General features: G+C 39.3%; 2 protein-coding genes and 1 pseudogene across 2 annotated transcripts in view; all 3 read right to left on the bottom strand.

Moving 5' to 3' along the window:
• Positions 1-880: 880 nt before the first annotated feature.
• Positions 881-1532, bottom strand: LOC125157067 (60S ribosomal protein L13-like; annotated as a pseudogene).
• Positions 1533-7672: 6140 nt separating this feature from the next.
• Positions 7673-15418, bottom strand: LOC125157066 (olfactory receptor 13H1-like). Its single transcript, XM_047843296.1, has 2 exons — positions 15303-15418; positions 7673-8312 (listed from the first exon to the last, which is right to left on the bottom strand). The coding sequence occupies exons 1-2, from the start codon at positions 15416-15418 to the stop codon at positions 7673-7675; spliced, it is 756 nt and encodes a 251-aa protein (XP_047699252.1).
• An 11707-nt stretch (positions 15419-27125) lies between these two features.
• The window catches only part of LOC125157065 (olfactory receptor 13H1-like), a 33404-nt gene continuing 32758 nt past the window's right edge, over positions 27126-27771 (bottom strand). Inside the window, exon 4 of the mRNA XM_047843295.1 lies at positions 27126-27223. Within this exon, the coding sequence (XP_047699251.1) occupies positions 27126-27223 (98 nt within the window). The remainder of the gene's footprint in view (positions 27224-27771) is intronic.

Below are 27771 nucleotides of genomic sequence, written 5' to 3'. Positions count from 1 at the left end.
GACTGAGAGAGTCTGGGTAATATAGGGAAGAAACAAAATCAAGCAAGGCTACTGACATTTTCTCAGGTGCAAGAAGGGAAGATAGTTGTCATGTGTTTGAGAGATTATAGACAGATAAGCTAAGGTGACTTGAAGTCAGTTTATGAGGGTCATTTGTGGAGCTGTAATGCAGGAATGGGCTAACACAGGGGCACACAAAAGCGAGCAGAAAAGGAAAGAATGACTCAGCCACAGACCTCACAGCTCAAGTGTGAGTGAGCATCATGAAAAAGATGTTGAGAAAATCTGTATCTGCTTCTGTTATGGATGTGGCGCAGTGCAAAATCTACACGCTTTGGGGTCAGAGATGGGTTTTAGTCCCACTTCTACCACTTACCAGCTGTGCAACCTTGGGAGAATCTTTGAGCTTCCAGATCCTTGAATTTCTCATCTGTAAAGTGACTTCATATTGTTGTGAAGATCAAATGAGATGATATTTGTGAAAATATCTTGAACAAAATTTAGATATTATTATTCTAGGACTTTTTTGCATGAGCTGAGCAAACACTTATTTTTAGGTTTCTCCCCCCTGCCACTGTATTGAGATATAATTGAAATATAGCCTTGTGTATGTTGAAGGTTTACAACATACTGATTTTATATACCGATATATGACAGAATGATTATATCTGTGGGTTTCTATAGTATATAGAATAAGGAAATCACCAATATGATGAAACAAAGAGAGTGAATGATATTTGAGCAAAGAAAAACTTATAAACTTGAAGTCACTGACATTTTATATACACACACACACACACACATATATGACTTTACATATACATATGACATTATATATACATATGACATTATATATCACATATACATATAACATTACATATTAACCATACATATACATGTACATAATCACAAGTTGCCAGTGATACTTTATTTTTTTCTTCTCAACATCCTGTTCTGCAGCTTCCTTGGCTCTTTTTGCCCAGATGCCAAAGAGCCAGGCATGGGCATGGACCACGTGAAGACCAGCGAATGCCTTGAAGTTCTCCTCTCTAATGACTCTGGCTTTCTCCTTCTTACAGACATTCCACATGGGCATGACTGGTCCTGTCAACTGGGTAGCCAATTTGAGTTCTTCCTTAGGGGCTGATGGCTTCCTGGGGAAGAGGATGAGCTTGGAGCCATACTCCTTCAGCCACTTCACATTGGCCTGCAGGGACTCTGTGGACATGTTCCACCTTCTTGGACTCACTGAGATTCCAATGGTCCATGCCACCTTCTTGTGTAGGCCAGCCACCCATAGCCCTTCCATGCTGAAGCCCCTGCCAACTTGCACTTTGGTGTGATACCTCACTGTGGGGGCACCATGGGATGGGCTGGATGGGTCTGGACATGGAGGCTCTGGGCCTTGCTTTGGCTTCCTGACCTTGAGTCTGCAGATCTTCCCCGCTGGCTGGTTGAACCATGAGGCCATGCCACTGCCAGTCCTTATGGAAGTGGGGCTTCAACATCATGCCATTCGGGCTGGGTGCCATGGCTGCTGCCTACAGGCCTCCTCTGAGGGAAAAAGGCCTGCAGGAAAATAACTATATATATTCTTAAAGTTTTTATTTTAATCACCCAGTGCTCATCAGGACAAGTGTATTCCTTAATCCCCATCACCTATTTCACTCATCCCCTCCTATCTCCCCTCTGGTAACCATCAGTTTGTTTTCTATAGTTAAGTGTGTTTCTTGGTTTTTTTATCTCTCTTTTATTTTTGCTTTGCTCATTTGCTTGGTTTCTTAAATTCCACATATGAGTGAAATCATATGGTATTTGTCTTTCTCTGACTGACTTATGTCACTTAGCATTATACTTTCTAGCTCTGTCCATGTCCTTGCAAATGGCAAGATTTCACTCTTTTTATGACTAAATAATTTTCCGTTGTATATATACACACCACATCTTCTTTATCCATTCATCTATCAATGGACACTTGGGCTGATTATATATCTTTGCTATTGTAAATAATGCTGCTATAAACATATGGGTGCATGTATTCCTCTGAATTAATATGTTCTTTGGGTAAATACCTAATAGTTCAATTGCTGAATCATGGGGTAGTTCTATTTTTAACTTTTTGAGGAACATCCATGCTATTTTCCGCAGTGGCTGCATCAGTTTGCATTCCCACCAGCAGTGCAAGAGGGTTCCTTTTTCTCCACATCCTCACCAACACCTGCTTTTTCCTGTGTTGTTGATTTTAGCCATTCTGACAGTTGTGAGGTACTATCTCATTGTAGTTTTTTTCCCAGCTTTTTTTAAACATTTATTTATTATTGAGAGACAGACAGAGTGTGAGCAGGGGAGAGGCAGAGAGAGAGAGAGAGAGAGAGAGACAGAGACAGAGACAGAGACAGAGAGACAGACAGACAGACAGAATCCGAAGCAGGCTCCAGGCTCCAAGCTGTCAGCACAGAGCCCGACATGGTGCTCGAACTCACAAACCGCGAGATCATGACCTGAGCTGAAGTCGGACGCTTAACCGACTGAGCCAGCTAGGCGCCCCAATCTCATTGTAGTTTTAATTTGCATTTCTCTGATGATTAGTGATGGGCCACATGTATGTCTTCTTTGGAACAATGTCTGTTTGTGTCTTATGCCCATTTTTAATTGGCTTACTTGCTTTTTGGATGTTGAGTTTTTTAAGTTCTTCATATATTTTGGATACTAACCCTTATCAGATATGTCATTTGCAAATATCTTCTTCCATTCCATAGGTTGCCTTTTAGTTTTGTTGATTGTTTCCCTTGCTGTGCAAAAACTTTTTATTTTGTCCCAATAGTTTATTTTTGCTTTTGTTTCCCTTGCCCTAGTGGACCTATCTAGAAAAAAGGTGCCACGGCCAATGTCAGAGAAATTACTGCCTATGCTCGCTTCTAGGAGTTTTATGATTTCAGGTCTCATATTTGGGTCTTTAATCCATTTTGAATTTATTTTTGTGTATGGTGTAACAAAGTGATCCAGTTTCATTCTTTTGCATGTTGCTGTCAAGTTTTCCCAGCACCAGTTGTTGAACAGACTTTTTCCTATTGTATATTCTTTACTGCTTTGTCAAAGGTTAATTGACCATAAATTGTGGGTTTATTTCTGAATTTTCTATTCTGTTCTGTTGACCTATGTGTCTGTTTTTGTGCCAGTACCATACTATCTTGATCATTAAAGCTTTGTAATATAACTTGAATTTCCAAATTGTGATGCCTCCAGCTTTGCTTTTCTTTTTCAAGATTGCTTTGGCTATTTGGGGTCTTTTGTAGCTCCATATGTTCTAGTTCTGTGAAAGATGTTGTTGGTATTTGGGTAAGGATTATATTAAATGTGTAGATTGCTTTGGGTAGTACAGACATTTTAACAATATTTGTTCTTCCAATCCATGTCTTTCCATTTCTTTGTGTCATCTTCACTTTCTTACATCAGTGTTTGATAGTTCTCAGAGTATAGATCTTTCACCTCTTTGGTTAGGTTTATCCCTAGGTGTCTTATTATTTTTGTTACAGTTATAAATGGGATTGTTTTCATAATTTGTCTTTCTGCTACTTCATTATTGATGTATAGAAATACAACAGATTTCTGTAGATTGATTTTGTATCCTGTGACTTTGCTGAATTTTTTCATTAGTTCTAGCAGTTTTTTGGTGGAATCTTTTGGGTTTTCTATATAGAGTATCACGTCGTCTGCAAATAGTGAAAGTTTTATTTCTTCTTTACTGATTTCGATGCCTTTTATTTCTTTTTGATGTATGATTGCTGTGGGTAGGACTTCCAGTACTATGTTGAATAACAATATTTCATAGAAAAAAATTTGAGGCTCATAGTAGTACTATTCATAATTCATGAAAAGCAACAGTATGTCTAAAGGAGTAACAGGTGAGGAGTGAACTTTAGAAATCATGCAAGGAGCCAGAGGACATTTATTATATTTAAATAAACATGTTTTATTTGAACAAAATACAATTTTATATGCCATACAAAGCTATTCTGGATCAGAGAAGGGGGTTGTCATATATGAATAAAACACAACTCTGTGACTTTGGACCCTACCCTCTCCATATCTCTATGTGTTCTTTGAATGTTAGAAAAGAAGTGAATGACGTTCATGATGAGATCACCCAACCCCTGAAACCCTTTATTATATCTGTGCTAAAGACCCTGCTTCTGAGAAAATGCATACTGAATGTAAATGAAATTGCATGTAAAAATGAAAAAGGAAGGGGTACTCCAATGACCTAAGTTTCTTCCAAATCTTTTTTGCTACATTCTTAGTTCATTTCTGCATCAAGTCGCAGATTATTAACAGCCTCCTAGTTGACTCTATGTCCAATCTTATACCTCTTCAATCAATTTTATACATTTTTTTTGTAAAAGTGAGCTTTTAAAAACACAATTCTGAACATGTTACTGATCTGCTTAAAAATCTTTGATGGTTTCCCACCACCTATAACAGGGCTCAGCAAACTTTTTTCTGTAAAGGGACAGAGAGTAAATATTTTAGACTTTGCAGGCTGCCCACAGTCTTTGTTGAATAGGCTTCTTATCTGTTGTTGTTGTTTTTCTTATATCACTTAACAATTTAAAAACCAATCTTAGCTCATGGGCTATGCAAACCGAGAGCTGGATTTGGCCATTTGGGCCATAATTTGTTGACCTGTAGAGTAAATAAAGTGCTAGCTCCTTAATATAGCATAGCAGTCTCTCCATAATCTGGCCTACTGCTTTCTTCGCGGGTTTTATATATTGCCAAAACACTTCCCACACCTTCTGCTGTGGGAATTAAATTGTTGGCAGTATCTGGAAGTACACCAAGCTGGGTTTTGTACCTCAGTACTTGTTCATGTTGCGTCCATAATTGTCCTCCCTTATCCAACTGGCAAGCTACATCTCTCTCAAGACTCTACTAAAGGTGTCATCTCCTCTATTAAATATTTCCTGATTGTTTATTTAGAACTCAACTTTGTAACCTGTACAAATATGGATCACAGTATCGACAGCACTTCACTGTGCTTATTTACTCTCCAACTCCATTATGAATCTCTCAAAGGCAGCAAATAACTTACCTGGATTTGTAGCCCTAACATACAGTAGCCATTTAGTAAATGTTTGTAAAATGAATAGCCCCAGGCATTGTGTTAGCAAGCCATCCAATACCAGTGATAACATAAAGAGAAATGAAGGGAGGACTAGTAGCCCTCTGAATTGTGCATGACCCATACATAGAAGAAAGTTATTACTTTTGTAGTCTCTAGAGAAGCTCCCTCAGCCCCACTCTTACATCTTGTAGATATTTCCCCATACACTCATCAGGGCATGAGGGTGGTTGCACTAATCCTCATGGAAGACTTTTTTTTTTTTGAAGTAATAATACCATCTAACAGTGCCTGTGTTTTTAGAATCCAAATGTGGACTCAAAACCTATCTTCCAATAAACACACTTTAAAAATGTTCCCAGGGCTTTTAGTATTATTAGTGATAGAATGGTGACCTAAATAGGTGTTGGTGAGCTGCCTTTGGAATGTAGCTACTCTGTCTCTGTGGGGAAAACGTGCTCTGAGTTCCAAGCTGATGACTTATGAGTTAACTTTTGAACATAACTCATTCCTAAGTTTGGGGCTGTCTCTACTTAAAATATATCAAGCATAGGTCAGAGGAACTGGAATAGGAGTTAAACAGATTAAAAGTAAAGCCATAAAAGCAAGAGCCAAAGAGAAATATGATATAACTGTGTTTCTAAAACTAGCAAATGGGGTTCTGAGGCTTCTCGTCGTACACTCTGGAGTGGAGAATGTATAAAGGAGATTGACTTGGGAAAATAAACAGGAGTGTTTGGAAACTTTCAGAAAATCACAATAATATCTTAGCAACCTATAAAAAATTTGCTATTCAAAAAATAGCAACTTATTGAATGCTTACTATATGCTAGGAACCATTCTAAAATTTTTGTATAGGTTATCAATTATACACACACACACACACACACACACACACACACACACACACACACCACAATGATCAACCTTCAGAAAGTAAAGAGAAAGGCTAAGGGTAGAAGATAATGTGACCAGATAACCATCTACCTAAGAAAAGAATGTGGGAAGAATGAAAATTTTAGAAACAAGACATAACCACCTCCTCAATGTCCTATGACAGAAAAATTCCAGAGTCAAAGTTAAGATGAGAAAAAGAATCAACAAATTACCATGATACAAAGTGAACAATACATGTTAATTGCCAATAATAGAAAGTGCATATGGCATCTTATTAAATGGGGAAGAAAGAAAAATAATCACAATCTTGGACTTGAAGATGCTTGGGTAGAACAGAAATGCTAAAGCTCATGAATGTGTATGAGAAGTGGGAGTAGAAATGACCAGAGGGTCGCTAAGGCACATCATGGAAGAGAAGGCAGAGAAATAGGAGAAGGCAAAAGAATAACAATTTCAGTTTAGACGTTTTTGTAAGAAATTGATATTATAGAAATTTAATATTTGTAGAAGCAATGTTCATTGAGAAAAGATTTATTAATATGTATAACATGCAAACTATTTTAAAACAAGAAATTATAAGTATAATATTAGAATAATTTATTTAAAAACACTTTTTAAGCGATAAAGTGCTTTATACATACAAAAGATACTTCTTGCTATGAGAAGTTATCACCTAAATGTGGGAATTAAGGGATTATTTGTCCATTAGGTTCAAATTGGGGTAGACACCTATAAAATATACAATGGTTGTATAATCAGTGTGCTATATATGAATTTTATCCTTGTGTGGCAAGTACGAAGATGGTTGGTCACAAAAAACTGGCACTTTATACCTCAGAAAAGAACCTGTCCCTGATAGACTACTACAGCTGTAGCATCCACCTTTACCTATCTCTTACTATTATTCTCTCTCTGAGCTATTTTGGGCACATTCATGGCTTTAGGTCACAATGTGACTTGACAAAATGTTACCATTTATGGTAAACTTGATAATGAGTGTGTCTAGTAGGGACCTAGTAGAATGTTCAGTAAGATTTTTATTGTTGTTTGTTTAAAAATTTTTTTTGATCTTTATTTATGTTTGAGTGAAAGAGAGAGGGAGGGAGAGAGAGACACACACACAATGCGAGTGGGGGAGGGGCAGAGAGAGAAGGAGAGGCAGAATCCGGAGCAGGGTCCAGGCTCTGAGCTGTCAGCACAGAGCCCGACGCAGGGCTCGAATTCACAAACTGCGAGATCATGACCCGAGCCGAAGTTGGACGCTCAACCGACTGAGCCACCCAGTTGCCCCTGTTGTTGTTTGTTTTAAAAAAAAATTGAAATTTTACAGACTGAGTTCTCATTGTTTTTCCTGCACATTGAAGAGATTTAAAGAGAGCCATTAGGATTTTTCATTTCCTTTGGCTAACTTCCTCAGTGTACCTCTTACACCCTTGTTTCTTAGGGTGTAAGTGAGGGGAATTAACATGGGACTAACTGCTCCATAAAATATTGAGAAGTCGCGGTCCCTGAGTTGGAGCCCCGCATCGGGCTCTGTGCTGACAGCTCAGAGCCTGGAGCCTGTTTCAGATTCTGTGTCTCCCTCTCTCTGACCCTCCCCCGTTCATGCTCTGTCTCTCTCTGTCTCAAAAATAAATAAACGTTAAAACAAATTTAAAAAAAATATTGTGACGAATTTGTCCTCTTCCTGAGATTTCTTTGAGGTTTCAGGTACATGTAGATGGCTCTACCATTAAATATGTTGACCACAGTTAGATAAGGTCCACAGATGAAGAAAGATTTGAGGCTGGCCTCTACAGAATGGATCCTCAGCACGATAACCACAATGTGGAAGTAGGAAATAAGGATGATAGTGAAAGGCAAGGTCAATATGAACGCACTGATAACCAGACCCAGAATCAGACTGACAGGAGTGTCTGAGCAGATGAGCTTCAGCGGGGCCTGGATCTCACAGGTAAAATGGCTGATGGCATTCTGTCCATAATAACAAGCAGGAATTGCAATGAATGGTAAGACTGCTACTAAGAATGCACTTGCCCAGGTTCCCAAGGCCAACTGTACGCAAACTTCATTATTCATAATGGTGGTGTAATGCAGGGGATTGGAGATTGCAACAAACCTGTCATAAACCATGACAGCATGGAAGAGACATTCTGTCATCCCTGGAAAGAGGGATGTGGTCATCTGGGCATAACAGCTGGTATAGAAAATAATGGGGAAGTCCCTGAAGCATTGGGCCAAGACATATGGTTCCCAGCTGGTGGAGTAACAGATATCAAGGAAGGATAAATTACTGAGGAAAAAAATACATGGGGATATGAAGTTGAGAATCCCATCACACTACAACAATAAAGTTATTCCCAAACATCGTGACCAGGTAGAAAAACAGCAGTCCCAACAAGGGAGCCTGGGTTTGAGGTTATTGGAAAAATTTAACGAGGATGAATTCAGTCACCTCAGAGGCATTGTCTGTCTTTAGACTGCCCATTTAGTCATCTCAAGTACTGGGAAAGTTAAAATGTAATGTAACCTATATTAGGAAATAAGAGGAATAGCATCTCAGTAGCCTGTTAGAGTTCATGCTCTAGACTTCAGATTAATTGTTATGTGTCATTTGTTTTACTGAGTTAGACTCAGCTGCTCAAGTATCCAATGATGAAAATACAGGTTCTCTTCGTTTTCCTATCTTATGGAACCTTGTGAGGTTAAGTTGTTTGGACTGTGTTAGATCCCCATTAGAGGTACTTATACTTGATCAAGTAAGACCGTCATTAACATTGAGTTAAACAGAATTATTTCTTTCATAAAGGGTCATAGCTAGATGACTGCCTTTATTCTTGACCAAAAAAAAAGAGGCAAGTATCTACATCTCCCCACCAAAAATGCACATTTATAGACAGCTTTAAGTTGGCTCACTGATTAACAAATAATTTTTAACTTTAAGCTCAATGATATAATTGTGAATGCTTGAAATGCTTATTTGCTTTTCAACTCTTTTTTTTTTTGCTTCTTACATGTCATATTAAAACCACATATGGATGGTAAATTAGAAAGTGTATATGTAGCTAAAGCAATCACTCAAGTCAATGGAAAAACAACACCAGCCAAAATGACATGAAATAAATGAAGCAACTTGTGGATTTACTAAAGCATCACTCTTTGTTCAATTGTTCTGACATATATCTTCAATGACAGAAGCTTACTATGTTCAGATACTACCATCTCCGTATAATACAAACAAGAGCTTAAAGGGTGATGGGAAGATTGTATTAGATAAAAGGATTTTATGAAGACAATCGTTACTGGAAATTTTGAAGAGAGATAAGTCAAATTTTGGAATGTATGTTTCCAGAAGTGTGAAAGAAAGAAAGAAAGAAAGAAAGAAAGAAAAGAAAGAGAGAAAGAAAGAACGAACGAACAAGAAAGAAAGAAAGGAACTGAGAGAGGGAGGGAGGGAGGAAGGAAGGAAAAGACAGAGCCTTGTCAGTTTTGTGAGATTTCAGTAGGGAGTGAAACAGATGACCCATTGAAATCTATTTTGGCTGTAGGATTTTCTTATTTAGACACAGAATCAAATCTCTCCATACTGTATTGTTGTATTAGTGCTGCATATAATTGGGTAATTCTTCATTCCCAAAAAGCAGAATGTCAAAATACAGAAAGAAAGTGAGGGAGTCAGTGGAATCTAAGCCTAAATTGTGGTTCAGCCACTAATAAGCTGCACAATCTTGAGAAAGTCAGTTTCCTTATATATTTAGTGGGAATATCACCTGGTCTCTTGCAGGATTGTTCTAAGAATTAGATAAGATTATGTCTATAGAGAACCTAGCACAGTGCCAGGCACAATTATTAGCTACATAAGATACGTTAGCTCCATTCCCAGTTTCACATCCCATGTAGACCTTTCCTTCTGCTTGAATTTCATCCTTGTAAACATGTGCCAAAATGTCATTTCATCCCACCTTTACTTGCGATATTATCACATTATTAGAAACAATACCATCTGAAGTTTTAGGTTTGAGTAACAACTAAAGAAAGTTTGACTGTGTAAGTCATTAAAATTTGTTCCTGATGGTAGGCGGGAAAAGACACATAAAAAGATGAAAATTACTCACTGACTTAGGGCTGGAGGACAGCAACAGAGAAGTGCACCTCATTCATAACAGAAGCATTTTGCAGTTGGCAACACCCCCACAAATGACTAATCTCCAAGAAGAAATTTGATTCCTTCAACTGCGAGGAAAAGAAGTTTAATACAAGCAGCTGTGGTAATAAATCTTCCTATCAGTTGTGGTTATAAGGCTGGAAAATCTTGAGTTAACTGTGCTGGTGAATCATGCACATTTATTTCTACTTGTTAAATGTATTTTTCTTTTATTTACACAGAGAAGTCTTGTAATGAGGCTACCATGAAAGGTTGGTGTCCAAAAAACAATAAAGAAATTCATTGTCTAGCATACATAATAATAATATAGTTCATGCCAGTTCATGACATGCAATTTTTCTTTGCCTGCACAAATATGAAAATGAAATTTCTTCTTAAAGTTTCCAAAATTCTGTTACTTTGTTCCAAGCCACAGAAAAATAAATTGAGGAGATGTCCTTTCTGAATACATCTAGATATTTTTTTTAAAATATTGGTGTTTGCCAAAAATGTATAGTGTACTTACAGACCAAAAATATTTAAGTAGCGTTAAAAGAAGGCACAATTCAAATGCAAGAAGGAACCTTGGAAATTTGGATAATCTTGTGGTGGTTTTAAATTCATGACCTCAGTCTTGAAGAATAGTTTCCACTTTTGGGATTTAGGAGGTATCCTTGTCTAATACAAATAGAGAGAGAAGACAAAGGAGGAAGAAGTTTCTGCTATATTTAGCTCATTAAAATAATGGTCACTTTCCTCCTAATCTGGTTTATGAGAATTTCAGTGACCATTCCATATAGCAGTGATTTTGGTCACTGAATATAGTGGTGTTGGGGAACCACAGCCAGTCTTCCTCAAAGAGAAACTTCATTCTCTCTGAGCAGTTCATCATTAATTTATTTTCTTTTCTGCTAGCAAGTTAAATGTTCAGGTAGTGCTATGAAGAATTTATATTGAGGAATTTTGGAGAACAAGATGTACAATGTAGGATGATTGCATAACTTTTGCATTTGCCGGGTTCTGCAAATGATAACGCTATGTTGGTCAATCCAGTTCTCTTTCAAGTATGATTGTGGGATAACAGAGGTTAGGTAAAGTTTTATTTTTATTTAGTTTTTTTTTTAACTCGAAGAATTTAGACCCCATATCATGGAAGTAAGGCTGAGTGTACATTTTGGAGTTTGTAAGCCCCTGGATTTAGTGACCATATCTGAGTTGCCTCTGTTTTCTCTGGCATTTCCTTGCACAGAGGAAAGTCTTGAAAAATGCTGAAATAAAAGCTTTTGATGTCACTTTGACTAAATGGATTCTTCCATTCAGGTATTTTTTTTTATATTGCATTTAATGATACTGTTTGGGGCCATCTGGCCCTGAATATCTTTTTTCCCCTGAATTTGTACTTGTCAATTTCTTGGTACAAAAAAAAATATTGTGTTGACTGACAGAACTGTAGAAAGATGACAGGAGAGGGGACTTTCAGCCAGATGTTCACTTCTTACTGGGCATTTGTGGGTCAATCCTTCCATAGAGGGTTGATGGTAAGGTTCTGCCTATGTGAGATACTCATTCCTCAAGATTCTATTCTAGGGACTTTCTCACCCCCAAATATTAAAATAAAACATATTAAACCTGGATGGAAATCCACAAAATACGAAAGAGAATAAGATGGAGAACATTTGCAGGAGCATACAAATTGGGAGAAATTGCTGTGCCATCCATAAAATATTTCACAGAGGACATGGTTGATGCTTCCCTAATGAAGATTACAGAACTGGCATTAGAGGCAAGCTACAGTAGGAATGGAAGGCTTCAGCTGTCCAGGCATCTGATAGAAGTCTCATTCCTCTGAAAGCAGAGCCTCTGATAAATTTGGGATTTGCCTTAGTGGCAATTTCATTTCTCAGAAGGTTAAAGAAGCATTGAGGGGAAATGATGCTATGGACTTAATTATGATGGAATGGACCAGAATCTTGGGAGAAAATAACCATATACTTTAGGAGTCCATAATAGAAAGAAATTCCATGGCCAATGTTTCTAAAAGGGAAGTTGGCTGTGGGGACATAGATACATTTTTTCTGAATCTTTTAATTTCAAATTTCTTAAAGTCTCTGATGATAGTTTGACCAGAGACAGATAATCACAAGAGATTTAAGATGAAAACAGACTTTTTTCATGTTAAGTACACAGCACAGAGCATGCAAGTGGCACAGGTGCAGCTCTTCTGGGTGTAGACAATACTTATCTAGCAATCTCATAAGGCCTAATTGACAGCAACTTTCTTGCCTTATAACCGGAGTCTACTAGACCCAATCCCTATAGCATACTGATCTGTGTGGCCTACTCTGAAAGTTTACTAGGTAACTGAATTTTACTTATCTTGTGGACATTTTTTCCTCAGAGCTTTTTGGTGTGTACATGGGAGGATTCAATTGAGGCTTCGTGGTCATACAGAATAATTCATTCATTTATCCATTCAACACATATTTATTGATTTCTTACTGTGTGTCAGTTCTGTTCTATTTGCTGAGGATGTAGCAATGAACAAAAGAGACAAGACTTCCCTTCTTATTTAACTTCTATTCTGTGGGGATGAGACAGAAAACAACAAGTAACAAATAAAGTAATTCAGGTAGTAATAACTGTTAAGATGAAAGTAAAAGAGGATGATATGAAAGAGCAGTGGAACAAGATTGTTATTATGGATACTTGCTTTTGAGGAAAGTGATGTTTGAGTGGGGACCAAAATGACACAAAGTAACTACGTGAAAATTTAGGGGAAGAGAGAATATGGGAGAGGGAATAGTAAGTGCTAATAAGACTAAAGCAAAAACAAGTATAACTATTTGCTGGATAGGAGGTAAGTGTAGCGAAGCTCAGTGTAGGGTGACCAATCATCCTGGTTTGTCCTGGACTTTCTCAATGTTACCACTGAAAGTCTAATTCATGTCCCATGAAATTCTTCAATTCCTGTGTAAGATTTAGGATTACCGCAGAAACTCATTAGTGATAACAACCTCACAGAATGTATTCTCCAAGTTAACCATGGTCCTTCTATCTCAATTCAGATGATATAGTTTGTTCTAAGACCTTTCAATTACAAACCCAGACCTACTCCTGATTTTTTTTCCCAGTGTCCTCTTGAAGAGTTGTCCTTTGAACCATAAACCCTTCTGAAATCATGGATTGACCAGTGTCCATCATGGAGAAACTACAAACTGTGGCAGCATTCTTATACTAAGTGATCCTAGGATGGCCAGTTATTTTTTTAGTAGTATGTTTAGCAAGGAAGTAAGGCCCCTAAACCTTGATTTTTCCACAGAAACTACTCTCAAAACAATTATATCACTTCTTGTGACTGCACAACTGGTTTTCTTTTAACCTCAAGGCTCAGCTTTACCATTTGCTAACCAGTTCTTCATCTTGTTCAGTTTGGCCCAGAGTTCCCTTCCACTGAGGTCCTTTTGAATGCTAATTCTGGTATCCAAAACTTCACCTAAGTACTTCTTACTTTTTTGCATCACCCAAAAATTGGCACATTTGCCCTCCGGGATTTTACCAAAGTCATTTGATAAAAGTGTTGAACACAGCAGGGTCCTTGGCATGTCACTGGAGACATCCTTGCAACATAGCATTAATCCCTTAATCAATATGTTAGGAGAAATTTGGGTAGAAATTAAATCTTAAAATTTCAACCCTACTACGTTACCCATGATTTGGGATATCACATGGAATAATGAGGCCAAAATATTGCTTGAAGATAAAGTTTCTCTCACTTGCTCTTGCAGATTGCTGGCAATAAAAATGATAATACTGGAAATGTAGCTAGAATAGGTAAACAACACTAGGTACACCTAGAAGGGAGAGAAAGAGCCCTCGATGCTGGTTCACAGAGCTTACCCTTTGGGAAAGACCAGAAGAGGAGGGGGCTTGAGGAGAAATGAAGAGTTAAATGTCTTAGCTTGTTATTAAAGGTTTTTGTACTAATGCTACAGCCATAGAAAATATATAAACAAATGGGTGTTATTGTCTTCCAATAAAACTACAATTAAAAAAAACATGTAGTGGGCCAAGTTTGATGGCTGGGCTGTAATTTGCCAGCTTCAATTTTAGATGATTCAGAATCACCTTTATAGAAATATCCTCATCCATGTATATTTTAATCCGAGCGCACAGTTTCCCCCCACCACCCTTATCTCCTCTGTTAAGTTCTTCCATTTCTGAGCTTCAGAAATAGGTTGGGGTCTCCTTAACTGCTGTTTTGTCCTGATTTCCTTTCAGGTTTACTTCTTCAACCTTTCTCTTTTATGATCTGAAACAGGGACTGGTTACCTTTTTTTTTTTTGTAATCAGTCATGTAAAGGAGATTTTAGATTTTGTAGGCCGTAGGTCTCTGTTGCAACTGGACTGCTTTTGACCCACATGCTATAGTTTGCCAATTGCTGATGTAGATTGGATGCTAATTATTCTTGAAATCATGTCCTCTAGCCTGCATACCACCTTGCATTTGCTTTTTGCATTATACTAATTGGGAACTACCCAGCCCAATGTTATTCCATTGTTATTCCTGTACCCAGTACAGGTCACTGCAAACAGTGGTTCCTTATGCATACACAGGTCTTGTGTCCTGCTTCTAACAGCACTCCTCCGTGATACTCTGTATCCTCTGAATCCTTCCAAGAACTGAGGCCTAAAACAGCCTGTTGATCTGGCACTCCCCAATCTCAGAGTTCTCTAGAAGGCTGCTTTTATTTATTTTATTTTATTTTATTTTTTTAATTTTTTTTCAACGTTTTTTATTTATTTTTGGGACAGAGAGAGACAGAGCATGAACGGGGGAGGGGCAGAGAGAGAGGGAGACACAGAATCGGAAACAGGCTCCAGGCTCCGAGCCATCAGCCCAGAGCCCGATGCGGGGCTCGAACTCACGGACCGCGAGATCGTGACCTGGCTGAAGTCGGACGCTTAACCGACTGCGCCACCCAGGCGCCCCTAGAAGGCTGCTTTTAAGCCTGCTGGTTTTCATATGCCCTGCCCCTGGAGTGAAATTTCTGCCGATTTAATTATGAGGTGATGGCAATTAGCAGGAATTAGCACCCATCATGTAAAAGTTCAAGTCCTTTCAGTGAATCCAACTCATACCCGGACACATTGACAACCATTTGCCAAAACAGTCTAATCTCCTCTTGCAGCAGAGGTGATGAGACTCCCTGGGTGACCAAAGGCACTGCCGGCAACAGGCACTTGGTAAGAGCCATGACTGAGAGGAGAAACTCAGGAGTAGGACAAGGGATCCCTGCAAGATGATCAGTCCAAATGACTGCTTTGTCTAAAAGGAGGAAACCAAGTAGGCATATTCATTGTTCATGTCCCGCTTGAATTTAGATTGACAGCTACATTTTTTAAAATGCACAGAATTCTTATTTCACCCAAAGTTTAGATTAATTAGAACATGAAATTCTACAGGAATAGACAGAAAAAGACAAATACTTTATTATCTCACTTATATGTGGAACCTAAAAAAAATTAAACTCATAGAACCAGAAAGTAGAACCATGGTTACTAGGAGGTGGTGGGTGGGGGAAATGGGGATATGTTGGTCAAAGGGTACAAATTTCCACTCATAAGATGAATATGTTCTGGGGACCTAATGTACAGTGTGGTGATTATGGTTAATAATACTATGTATATATTTGAAAGTTGATAATAGAGTAAGATCTTAAATGTTCCCACTGCAAAAAAGAAATGGTAATTAGGTGACACAAGGGAGATGTTAGCTAATGCTATAGTGGTAATCATTTTGCAGTATATAAGTGTATAAAATCATCACATTGCAGACCATAAATTTAGACAATGTGGTAGGTCAGTTATATTCAATAGAGCTTGGAAATTATAAATAAATCCACATCTTCCTCAAATCTTAATTCAAAGAACAACTTAGTCTAAAAGTGCTGAGGCCAAATTTCTTGTCCTGGTTTTGCTAGAACATGCTGAACTTTAGGTTCCTCTTCTATAAAGCAAATGGATCTCACTATGGACAATTATTGTTCCTAATCAACATTTTCTCCAATCAGTAGAGAAAACATGGAAGCCATAGAAAACCATAGGTAACTGAACAAAACCACAGAGAATTCCACTGTTTAGTTGTGACCGTTAACAGAATTTGGGCTCTTTCCCTGTTCCTATGCTATTTTCATAGTCATGATGTCAGCTATACAAAATGTGAACTGCTTTCCCACTCAAGCATTTTCTCATGGAACTAAACAATTGTTCAGGACTCTTCTAGCTCTATGATTTCAGGTATGTTTAGTTTCTTATGGTCAATATAAAGTCCATAAAAAATCATGGTGAATATTTGATTTTTTTCCAATAAGCAAGTTAACATAAAGCTTTTCATGGAAACTAAGTGGAATAACTGTAATAATAAATTATTGGTAAACTTATAAGGAATTATTAAAATCCTTTATTTATACTTGTTGGCCCTCGATTCGACTGTAGCCTAATGAGCAGTCCAGCATGGTAATTTAAAGAACAGATTATACCATTTCTTTCTCCTCCAGGAGAGGCAAGTGATCCATAAGACTAGAAGTTAGCTGTTATGAAAATTACTGGAGATGAATATAATGTTTAGAAAACATTAACTCTGAGTTAAGAAGTTTAGAGTCTAATTTTAGCACCTGTCAAAATAATGAAACAATATTGCTATGTAAGATAGCACGATGGCTGACTTTGGGAATGAATTATGGCAGGCTTTATGTGACAATAAAACAGTACTGAGAAATCAATAAAGCAACATTGGAAATTTGGAGTTTGGCCAAATATTGAACAACATCTCCTACATACGAGGCATTGGCTCTAGGCACATAGCATCTAAGGACAACAAAAGTACTGTTATTGCTTGTAGAAACTCACAGTCGAGTGATGAGATGAGGGGTAATATTTTGAGACAGCTGTCTTTAAGGTGAGGTGCAGAGTAGTAAGTGTCCTGGCAGACAGGTACTTGAGGGGTTATAGGAGTTTCTTTCTTCTGTTGACATGAAAGAATCCTTGGGCTGAATGAACAGTATCACATATGAACACATATGCTTTCCTTTCATTTAGCAGAGCCCTGAAGTTAATTCCAAATGTAACTCAAAAGCAGCAGCAACTTTACTAAATGGGGAGAGGAACACTTCCAAAGTCCAATTATTAGAAAAGGTCAGGGACAGAGGTGGAATCACACCTGCCAGGGGACACAGTATCAAAGGTTTCAAAGTTGCGAAGGGAAACCATTTCAAAGCCTCCAGGATTAGGTCCCAGAGAGGCAATTAGAAGGCCGTTCACATGAAAGAGTTCAGAAGTATTTACAGGAACATGCCCAAGAGAAGGAGTTTATTTCCAGACTACTAACACTAAAGTTGCTTTCCTCCTTAATTAAGTCTCTAGAACTTTGGAAACAAAATATTTCATTACCTTCCTGGCATGGCCTTAAATGGCATGGGAATCCAACATTTTCATCTCAGTGCTACCAAGTGCCGGGATAATAGGCCAAGCAAATCTGCAGCAGTCACCTGGGTGATTCTAAATATCTGGATGGTTGACAAAAAGTTTAATCTGATGTCCACATCATTACCTCAAGGTAACATAGTCTGACTCCTCAGGTAGAACTCTGGTTCCCTTTTCTTATGCCCACACTTATCCTTCGGTGTTTTACCTATCTGTTTGCTTCTGTATCTCCCCCACGGGGCCTAATTTTAGGACGAAAGACACTGTGTCCTTGCTCCCAGTTGTTTCCACAGTGCCTAGCGCAGTGTTTGGAGCATTACTGCACACTCAGTAAATATCAGTCAGATGAAAACACTAGGACAACACTAAGTGGATACGGTAACGCTAAGGTAAGGCAGTGGAGAGAGAGCTCTGCCAAGGGTCAGCCGATTCCTTGGAGATTTGCCTACGTAGGTGGCACCATAGCTAGAGCTGCCCCCCTGTGTAAGGACTCTTTCTGTATTTTAGTTGACGATGACCAGGAACGATGGGGCTGGGGAAGCCAGCTGGATTGATATGCTGATACCATTTTCAGACCTGAACGAGGACCTTGGGGCCCATGTGGTGCCACTCGCACATTTTAAACATGGAGAAACTGGGGCACAGAAGGCAACAGCTGCTGTCCCTGAGGCACTAGCTAGCAGAGGACCCTTTCACACCCGTGCCTCCAGACATGGTCAGTGCTCTTCCCTCTGCAATCAGCCACCTCTCCTAAAGCCTGAAGGTCAACAGCCAGCGTTTCAAGGGCAGCTCCACAAAGGACATGACCACGTGGGCTCTGGGAGATATCTTCCCCTTTCCCCACCTCAGTTTCCTCACTGGGAAAATCAGCCTTATAACGTGTGACTCCCGGGGCCATGGTGAGCTAGCCTTAGAGGAAACAGTGCTTGGAATGTTCCTAGCGGAGTGCCTGTTACATAGCTGATTCCCAGCTCCTGACTCCCTTCTCCTCTACCCGGGCACATGAGGCCTTTCAGGACATGCAGAGATGAAGAGTGTCTTTCGTGGCTGGGAAGGGTCAGCTGTGTAGAGGGTCTCGGCTGCTCAGACCCGTCTCATCCTTCAGGAGACAAATTTGGAGCTCAATCCTGCATCAGTGTGCTCTTACTCTGAAGAGACTCTCCTCCCTGCTCACTCCTGACAAACCCCCAAGGAAACAGAGCTTCTAAACACAGACTTTCCAATTTTCCTAGTAAAATGAATGAAAGAACCTTTTGGGGAATAAAGTGATTTCTTTTTAGCTCCACTTGTTTACTTTTCCATAAGCTCCCAAGATGGCTTACATGTTAGCTGTTAATCACACCATCTGTTCAAACAGTACTTCAGTAAATGATTCAATTCATACTTTTATTCTAAAAGAATCTTTTTAAAGACAGTGTTTATATCTCTGTTATCCTTCATTTGGCAACATAGTATGAGCTATTTTAACTTTGCTATCGTTGTAAATACACATTGAATTCCCTATTTCTTAACTGTGCAGAAAACAAGACAACTCGTCTGCATTGGTTCCATTTGCCTCTCAGCTTGGCGGGGAAAGGGTGCTATTTATTAGAGATTCTGTATTTTAAATTTTTAAAAATTTATTTATTTTGAGAGAGAATGAGCAAGCATGAGTGGGGGGGCAGAGAGAGAGAGAGAGAGAGAGAGAGAGAGAGAGAGAGAGAACCCCATGCAGCATCCATGCTGTCAGTGCAAAGCCTGACGAGGGGCTTGATCTCACGAACCCATGAGATCATGACCTGAGCTGAAACCAAGAGTTGGACGCTTAACCAGCTGAACCTCCCAGACACCCCAGAGGTTCTATATTTTTTAAAAAGAAAAAGACAAGAATTTCCAGTCAGCATTTTCTCTGATATCTTGAGTTTAGTGACAATGACTAGGTTCTAGCTCCGTGAGACTATTCAGGCCAATTCCAAATGAACAGAGAGTCCTTAGCAGTTGGAAACCACCAGCTATGCTGAGGAGCCAAGCCACTCAAATGCATCTCATCTTTCAGGAGGCCAAGTTGCCACTGGGTTAGAGAGGTACCTGGGAAGAAGGGTTTGGATCTCCTCAGCAAGTCCAGGCCCGGAACTTGGGTGATACCAGGCCTGGGCAGGAAGTAAAACGGGCTGGTGGGGACTTGGGGGAAAAGAGAGGCCCTGAAGTCGGTAGGGTGAGAAGTACAGGGGACTAGAGGTGGACTTGTTTTTGTTGCAAAATGTTCTATGGCCCTCTGAAGGCCCTATATCTATGTGAGTGTCTGGGGAAGTTCACACGGCAGCATGGGTTTGTCCTCGTGCTGGTTTCTCCTGCTTTCTAAGACATGGAAGGAGTGCTACATTGTGCAATCATGTACACAGTATAAGAGATGCACAAAGTCAGCACATATAAAGTTGTGTGTCGGGACCCTAATGAACAAGGGATTTTCTCTTCATGCTGAGAGACAAAAAGTAGTTGAAGAAAGCTTAAATTAGAGGAGAATATCTTGCTGGGTTTCTAGGATTGGATAGTTCACTAGTTTTAAATGCACCCATTTTGCAGAGTCCACATCAATCCTATATAGAGATTGGAAATGAATGAAGGGTTTGTGGGAATGGTAATACATTTGTACGGTGGGATCAGCAACAGTCAGTTCACCCACGCAGGCTGGGTTCAGATCTTTGAAGGTCTTAAATGTCACAATGAAGAGTTTAGCTTCTTGCCTCCAAAAAACTGGACATCATTGAGGACTTTTTTTTCAAGTTTATTTATGTTAAACGAAAGAGAGAGAGAGAGCAAGAGAGAGAGAGAGAGAGAGAGAAGGGAGGAGCAGAGAGAGAGGAAGAGAGCAAGAATTCCAAGCAGGCTCTGCACTGTCAACATGGAGCCCACACAGGGCTCGAACTCACAAACTGTGAAATCATGACTTGAACTGAAATCAAGAATTGAATGCTCAACCTACTGAGCCACCAGGAATTTTAAACAAGAGTGAAATACTCTGACACATCTCAGAAAGATAGGTGACACCATAGTGTGGAGCCTGTATTGGAGTGGGTTGCTCAAGAGACCATGTCTCAAATTGTTGCAATAGTCAAAGCAAGAAATGATGGGACCTGGAACACCGGGGTGGCGCAGTCAAACATCCAACTCTTAATTTTGGCTCAGGTCATGATCTCACAGTTGTGAGTTTGAGCCCCACATCGGGCTGTCAGCGCTGTCATTGTGGAGCTTGCTTGGGATTCTCTCTCTCTTCTTCTCTCTCTGCCCCTCCCCCTGCTTACACTGTACCTCTCTCTCTCTCTCTCAAAATAAATAAACTTAAAAAAAAAGAAATGATTAGAACTGGAAAAGGGAGAGACAGTAAGGTGAGTGACTAGGGATGGAATTGAGATTTATCACAGGAATATAATAGGGAAATCTTCAAGGATAATTACAGGTAGTAGTGAGGGCGGAAGAGGAACAGAAGATGACTCTCAGGTGGCTGGTGGTACCATTCGAGACCCAGAAAACACGGGGAAAGGGAGATTTAAGGGGAGAGATGAAGCTCTCTGTTTTTGAATGGTATTATATGGGTTGTCCATAAAACTTGAGGTAAATATGGGTCCATTTTCCATGAATGCATGTGACTGGAGCTCAGAAGAGATGTCTGAGCAGTAAATAGAACTTTGGTAGTTATTACTGTAATAGTAACATGACAGTGTTCATGAGTTTGAATTTGCTCCAACCAACATCTTCTCAGGTTGTTTTGGAAAAGCCCCGTTTAACCCATGCCATGGTATGTCCTTTCCTCATGGTTTGGGGTGGAGAATTAAATTAATTATAAAGCAATAATCACCAAATATACAGTGAGTAATAATCAGTATGTAGGCAGTAAAGGAATTAACACTATGGATAGGGTTGAAAAATCTATAAATATCTATACTCCCTACCTATATAGGGAGGTATCTTTAGTCAGACATGCTGAGTATTAAAACATTGTGGAATTTAAGAAACAAGTGAGCAAAGGGGGAAAAAAGAGAGAGGCAAAGAAAGCAAAAGAGTCTTAACTATGGAGAACACACTGATGGTTACCAGAGGGGTGGAAGCTGGGTAGATGGGTGAGGTAGGTGATGGGGATTAAGGAGTGCACTTGTCATGGTGAGCACTGGGTGAGGTATGGAAGTGTTGAATAACTATATTGTACTCCTGAAACTAATATAACACTATGTTAACTAACTGGAATTTAAATAAAAACTTAAAAAAATTAAAAAATCCAATAATAAAAAAGAAACATTATGGAGAAAGGCATAGTTATCTTCAAAGGGAGGTGGCACACTGGCAGGGACAATGTGTCAGTCAGAATCAGTTTCAGCTTCAAGGGCCAGAAAATGTTTAGTGGTTGAAACAAGATGGATGGCTTTTTGTATGTCACATAGCAGATCACTGAAGATGGAAGCCCAGAATAACTATGGTGGTTCTGCAATATTCATGGATTCATAACCCTTCCAGCTAACTATTCTGCCCACATTCTCATAGACCAAGAAGGTTGGTAGAGCTCTAGATATCACATTTATATTCTACACATCAGGATGGAGGACGGGGAGGGGTGTACCTGGGTGGCTCAGTTGGTTAAGTGTCCAATTCTTGGTTTCGGCTCAGGTCATGATCTCACAGGTCATGATCTCACAGTTCAAGAGCTCAAGCTTGGCATCAGGCTCTGCGCTGACAACATGAGCCTGCTTGGGATTCTGTCTCTCTCCCTCTCTCCTCCCCTCCCCTTCTCCCTATCTCTCTCTTTCAAAAACAAACAAACAAACATTAAAAAAAGTAATTCCATAAAGAAAGAATGGAGGACGGGGGAAAGATGGTGCTGATTTGCTTCTATTTAGGATTTGCTAGAAATTGTCCACAACATTTTTACTTCTACTTCCTTGGTAAGAATTTAGTCACTCAGACACACTCAGCTTCAAGAAAATCTGAGAGCTATTGTGTTTTAGATAGATATGTTGCTATTTGAATACAATTCAGTAGTCACCAAAGAAGATTAGGAGAATGGATAATGGCATAGATAACAAGCAATCTCTGCCACAGGACATAATCTAATTTGGCCCCATTTGGTGTGAAGAAATACTGAAAGGAAAGGATTGCCTCGAAGTTCCATGGGAAGACTTCCAGTCTGAGAAATAGAACATAATGTTTAAGAAGGGTTGTCCAGGCAAACACTTGACATCAGGGAGATCCAACATGAGATACCAGGGATGCTCTCACAGGCACTTAGAGAAGAGTAAAGAAAAAATGTGGGAATAAGTAATGTTTAGAAGGAAACCAACCAAGTTGTGTATACCAGAAAGGTCAATCAGTAGGTAGAAGGGCCCCAGTCACAGTATAGTATACCATTGCAGATGAGGATGCTAATGCACAGGTGGTGGTAATGGTAGAGGACACTGACTGGCAAAAGCACAGCAAGCTCTGAGTCCTATAAAGAGTGAGGTACTAAGCAGATGTCTAAGGCAGAAGATCAGGTCCAGGACTGAGACACAAGTTAAGAGCAGAATAACAAAAAGACAGACTGGTTGTTGACTCCCCAGCTTGGGCTCTGGGCTGACAGCATGGAACCTGGTGGGCTTTTCTCTCTCTCTCTCTCTCTCTCTCTCTCTCTCTCTCTCTTTCTTTCTCTCTGCCTTCCCCACTTGAGCTCGATCTCTCTTTCTCTCAAAATAAAATAAATAAACAAACTGAAAAAAATAAATAGTATTTGAAGGTAAAAAAAAAAGGAGAAAGCAAACTCAAAACAAAGAACTCTTGTCCAAAATTCAAAATGTAATTACGTGGAATACACAATAAAAAGGCTCTCTCCTACGCCTCTCCCTTTATCACCCAGTTTCCTTCTCTGGAGGCAGCCACTGTTACCTGTTCTTTGGATGTTCTCCCAGAGATATTCCATGTATAAGTAAACAAATACATGTGTGTGTTTAGTATTCTATACACACTGTTTGTATGACAAAGGATATCTTGAAAAGCATTGCATGTCAGTACATAGTTTTCTAATTGTTGTTATGTCTGCATAGTAGTCTATTGCATGGATTTACCAAATTTAACAGGCACTTATTAATGGACATTTTTATTTCCAACCATTTGCTACTCTAAACAGTGCTTCACTGAATTGGCTTAGTACACTCTGTGAAATTGAATGAAACTAACTACAAAGAACTCATTACTTTACTTTCTTTTCTTTTCATTTCAACATAGACTGCTAAAAACTTTACCAGCACCAGCACCTTTTCATGTACTTGGGAAACACTTTTATGCAGTTCTCCACACCCTTGAAGTCATCCAGGCTTGTGAAATGGGCCATTCGGTTTTGGCTGTCAGTCGCCTCCTTTATGAAAAAGTGGGATCCATCCAAAAAGGTGGTCTATCTCACCAAGCAGGGCCTGAGTTTCTGTTTCCAAGCACTTTTTCTCATACTGTGTTCCCTGTGTTGAAATATTTTTCCTATTTGGTTTTTTCCTATTGTCTTTTGTAACCAGCCACTCCCATAATACAAAGAGATTTGATATGGCTAGACATGAGATAATTAAAGGTGCCAGATGTAGAAAAAAAAAAAAGGACAAGACTCAGGCACTTGGGTGGATCTGGCACAGGGAGAAAAGGCCATACTCTGGTGTTGGGATATATTAGGCATCTTTTTTGTACATCCTGGCTTCACTTATACATTATTCTAGCTGTCACTATGGTGGTCAGCTGTGTGGGTTCCAACATACTTCATGCAGGTGCAACCAGACAGTACCTCATCTCATACCTTCATTGGATGCCTCTCAAATCCTGAGTTGGGATTTACTAGTAAACACTACTGTGAGACCATCCTTGATGCCTACATATATATGTGCAACTTAGAAGGCTAAGGACTGGGTGGATGGGTGAATTCTTATCCATTGGGAGATGGGACATGGTGGCTAAATTCATCCCCCTGGAGACAGTGCTGAATAGTGTTTAAGGGTCCTGGAATCCTGCAGTTTGAGCTAAAATCCTGGCTCTACCATTTATATGCTGTGTGACCATGGGCAAGTTGTTTAACCGTTCTGGGCCTCAGTTTCTTCATTAGCTACTGTGGAGAAGAATAGTTCCTATCTGAGATTTTTGGTGTGTGGATTCCACAATGTCACATATATAAGGCACTTAGCACAACGCAGGGCATGAAGTAAGTATTCAGGAACGTTGGTTAACAAAGATTTTTTTCACCACATCACTGTCTCCCAATTTGCCCTCAGAAATTTGGGAAAAAAAATTAATCCCGCTGTTTCCACCCATGAATGGGACTGAGTTCATACAACTTCTTTAAAAAATTCAACTGGATTAAGCAAAGAGTCTCACCTAGCTGAGGTCCCCTCAATAACATATCCTTGAATTGGCTTCCCCTGCTTTCTTGATTCATTATCCATGTCCCGTTTTCTTATTTTCTGAAATTGTACTCCCAATATAACATCTCCACGTAATTACTCTGCGTCAAATCTAGGTAGTGATATGAGACAAGACCTTGTAGGTAAGACATAATTTAGGCAAGGGTGACCAAAACAAACAAGTAGAGGATACACATCACCAGTCAGAATTGGGGGTAAGTGATAATGAAAGCTTACCCAGACATGTTGATGGGACATGGTAATCAGAAATTCATTGTGTGTGTAGGTTCAGTACTAAGTAGTTGAGGCAGACAATCATCACTTAGAAATTTTGACAGCAGAAAGTTGTACTGGTCAGGTAGGATTCTAGTCTCTGGAAGGAGGACGTAACACTGCTGGCAAGAGTAAGGCTTCTCGTGAGTCCTAGAGAGCCTAGACTACTAGACAGCTGACCATGACCCAAAGAACTAATTGGAAGAAGGTAATGGAAGTCAACTGAAACACAGGGTCAAATCATGGAATAGAAGTGATTTCCCTGATATTTAATCACAAAAGTATTTAGAGTTACCTAAATATTCCTTCCCTAAGTTCAAGATTGAAATTGGGGTGGGGCTCAATAGGTAGACAGCTAGGTAAAGTAATCCCTGCTATGTGGAAAGAAGTGTTTCACACACCAAAGACTGGGAATGACATAGAAATTGACAAGACCTGGTAGTTGAGATGAAATAAATAAGTTATTTACTCCTCATACAGGAGTAAACCCCATGCCTCTTGGTTTAGAATTTCATGTTATGACCTAAATTCATATTTTTTCACTTGTTTGATTAGAATACTTGAACATGGCACCAAAATGAATGGCAATCAGTTTGCATTAAAACAATTTACTTTAAGGCACATGATGTACCTACCATAGAAACTACACTGGATTTATAGTTAAGACACCTGAGTATAAGTTGTGCCTTTTGGTGAATCATTTGACTTCTCTGAGTCCCTTTTCTATTCTGAAAATAGGGCTAATATTTGCCCTATCTATCTCATAGGTTTGCTGGAATATGAAATATTATAACATGTGAAAATAATTTATAAATTCATAAATTGTTAAGTGTTATGTAAATGCTAGCTATTATTAAAAGAAAGTACCTTTAGTACTGAGGGGAATAGAGTTCCTTATATGATTTGCCTTAAGTTTTGCAATGATACCAATGCAATAATGTGGGTTTCAGGGTGGACAAATTTCATATATTTATGATGTTAGGTTACTGGGCCACTGCTTTGTCCTTTCCAGCCTGATGCCAAAAATATGGCCCACAAACCCCTGTCTATGCAGCAAATGTCTCATTATCCTCTGGAGAAGTCCCAGTTTAGATGTCATTTTGTAAACAACATCATTAAGGATTAAGAAAGGCATCACTGAGTCATTGTCACATAAGCTATAGAGTCCTGACTAATCCAAGGCAGAAATCTGTTCTTTATGGAAAAATTTATTCTTTATTCTCAGTGTTATAGAAATGCGTAAGAATTATAAAATATAATGTCTAATTGTTTAAGGACTTCTGTGTGATTTTGTGTATGTAAATTTTTCTTTCCCCTCATCTCCATTAAACTACCATGCTACCATATCAGTGTCTTCTACATGAGATTGTTCACACTCTGGATACTCAAATGTGTGGTCTACATACTGGTAGCACTGGAATCACCTGGAGGCTTGCTAGAAATCTAGAAATCCAGAATTTCAGATTATAACTCTGACCTATTGAATCAGAATTTGCTTTCATCAAGATACCCCATTTAATTCATAGAGTTTGAAAAACAGGGGTCTACACTAACCTGCCCTCTTAAGTCAGCCCACTTCAGTCTCCTTAGGCTTTGTTCCTGTGCCTCACTCTTCTTTGATCTGGTATCCTTATGTCAATCCCTGACTCTAGCCTTCTTGACTAGTCTTTCCTTGTAGTGCATGTGTTCCCGTCACGTGTCTGAAATTCTACTTTTCCTTATGAATGTTGGTTTACTAAACCAACGTGGTGTCCCTGTTGCTTTCAACATATAAATATATACTGTGTATATTGCAGATCTACCTCTTTAGAACCCAATCTTACACCCCTTACCCATTCAACACAGCTAGTACTGGGTAAGCCAGACCAACTCCATAGGAAGGAAGGGAATAGGGGAAAGCCAATTCGGCAGCACCATAGATGTTACCTAGAATAGATGGGGTATGCACATCTGAATCTTGCTAAATTTCTCATTCTTCTAGTCTTAGATCTTTAGCAGTCACCTGGTCCTTTTCAGAGTATATGCTCCGGGAAGATATACAGACCTCTCCCTTTACTTTCTTCCCTCTCATTTCTGTTTGTAGGTAGGGAAGTGCTAGGGTAGGCAAAACAAAGCAAGAGCTGATCCATACGTCATTCTAATCTGGCTCTGGAAATTACAAACTTGTTGCAGCCAACATATCAAGATAAATGGCATGCCAGGGAGAATGTGGAGTGTACCTCCCTGCCATATCTTTTTCTCTCATCAGGTGAACACCATGGCTACCTAGCTGCTTCAGAGCTAGTATGTGAAATGTGTTGCTCTTAGTGGGTTAGCATCACATGTGTTTGTGGCTACCCCTTCTCTGGGAAGGGGCAGTTTATAAGCAAGGGCATTCTGTTTCGTTTGTATGTAAAAGAGCAGTTTCCGTCATGTGGTACCACAGAGACTAGATTGTCCACTGTATCCCAAGTTCTAGCACTTGCTTTTCCTTG

Source organism: Prionailurus viverrinus, chromosome X (genome assembly GCF_022837055.1).
Source record: "Prionailurus viverrinus isolate Anna chromosome X, UM_Priviv_1.0, whole genome shotgun sequence".
Classification (NCBI taxonomy): domain Eukaryota; kingdom Metazoa; phylum Chordata; class Mammalia; order Carnivora; family Felidae; genus Prionailurus; species Prionailurus viverrinus.
The sequence above is the reverse complement of the archived record's forward strand: the minus strand, read 5'-3'. Positions and strand labels throughout refer to the sequence as shown.

Coding starts and splice junctions, on each gene's coding strand:
- LOC125157066 (XM_047843296.1), bottom strand. CDS start 15,418: ATGGCTCTTACCAAGTGCCTGTTGCCGGCAGTGCCTTTGGTCACCCAG. Junction 8,313..15,302: donor ATGGTTGTCAATGTGTCCGG/GTATGAGTTGGA, acceptor TTTTTTCCTCAG/TAATTTATCCTTCCTTGATA.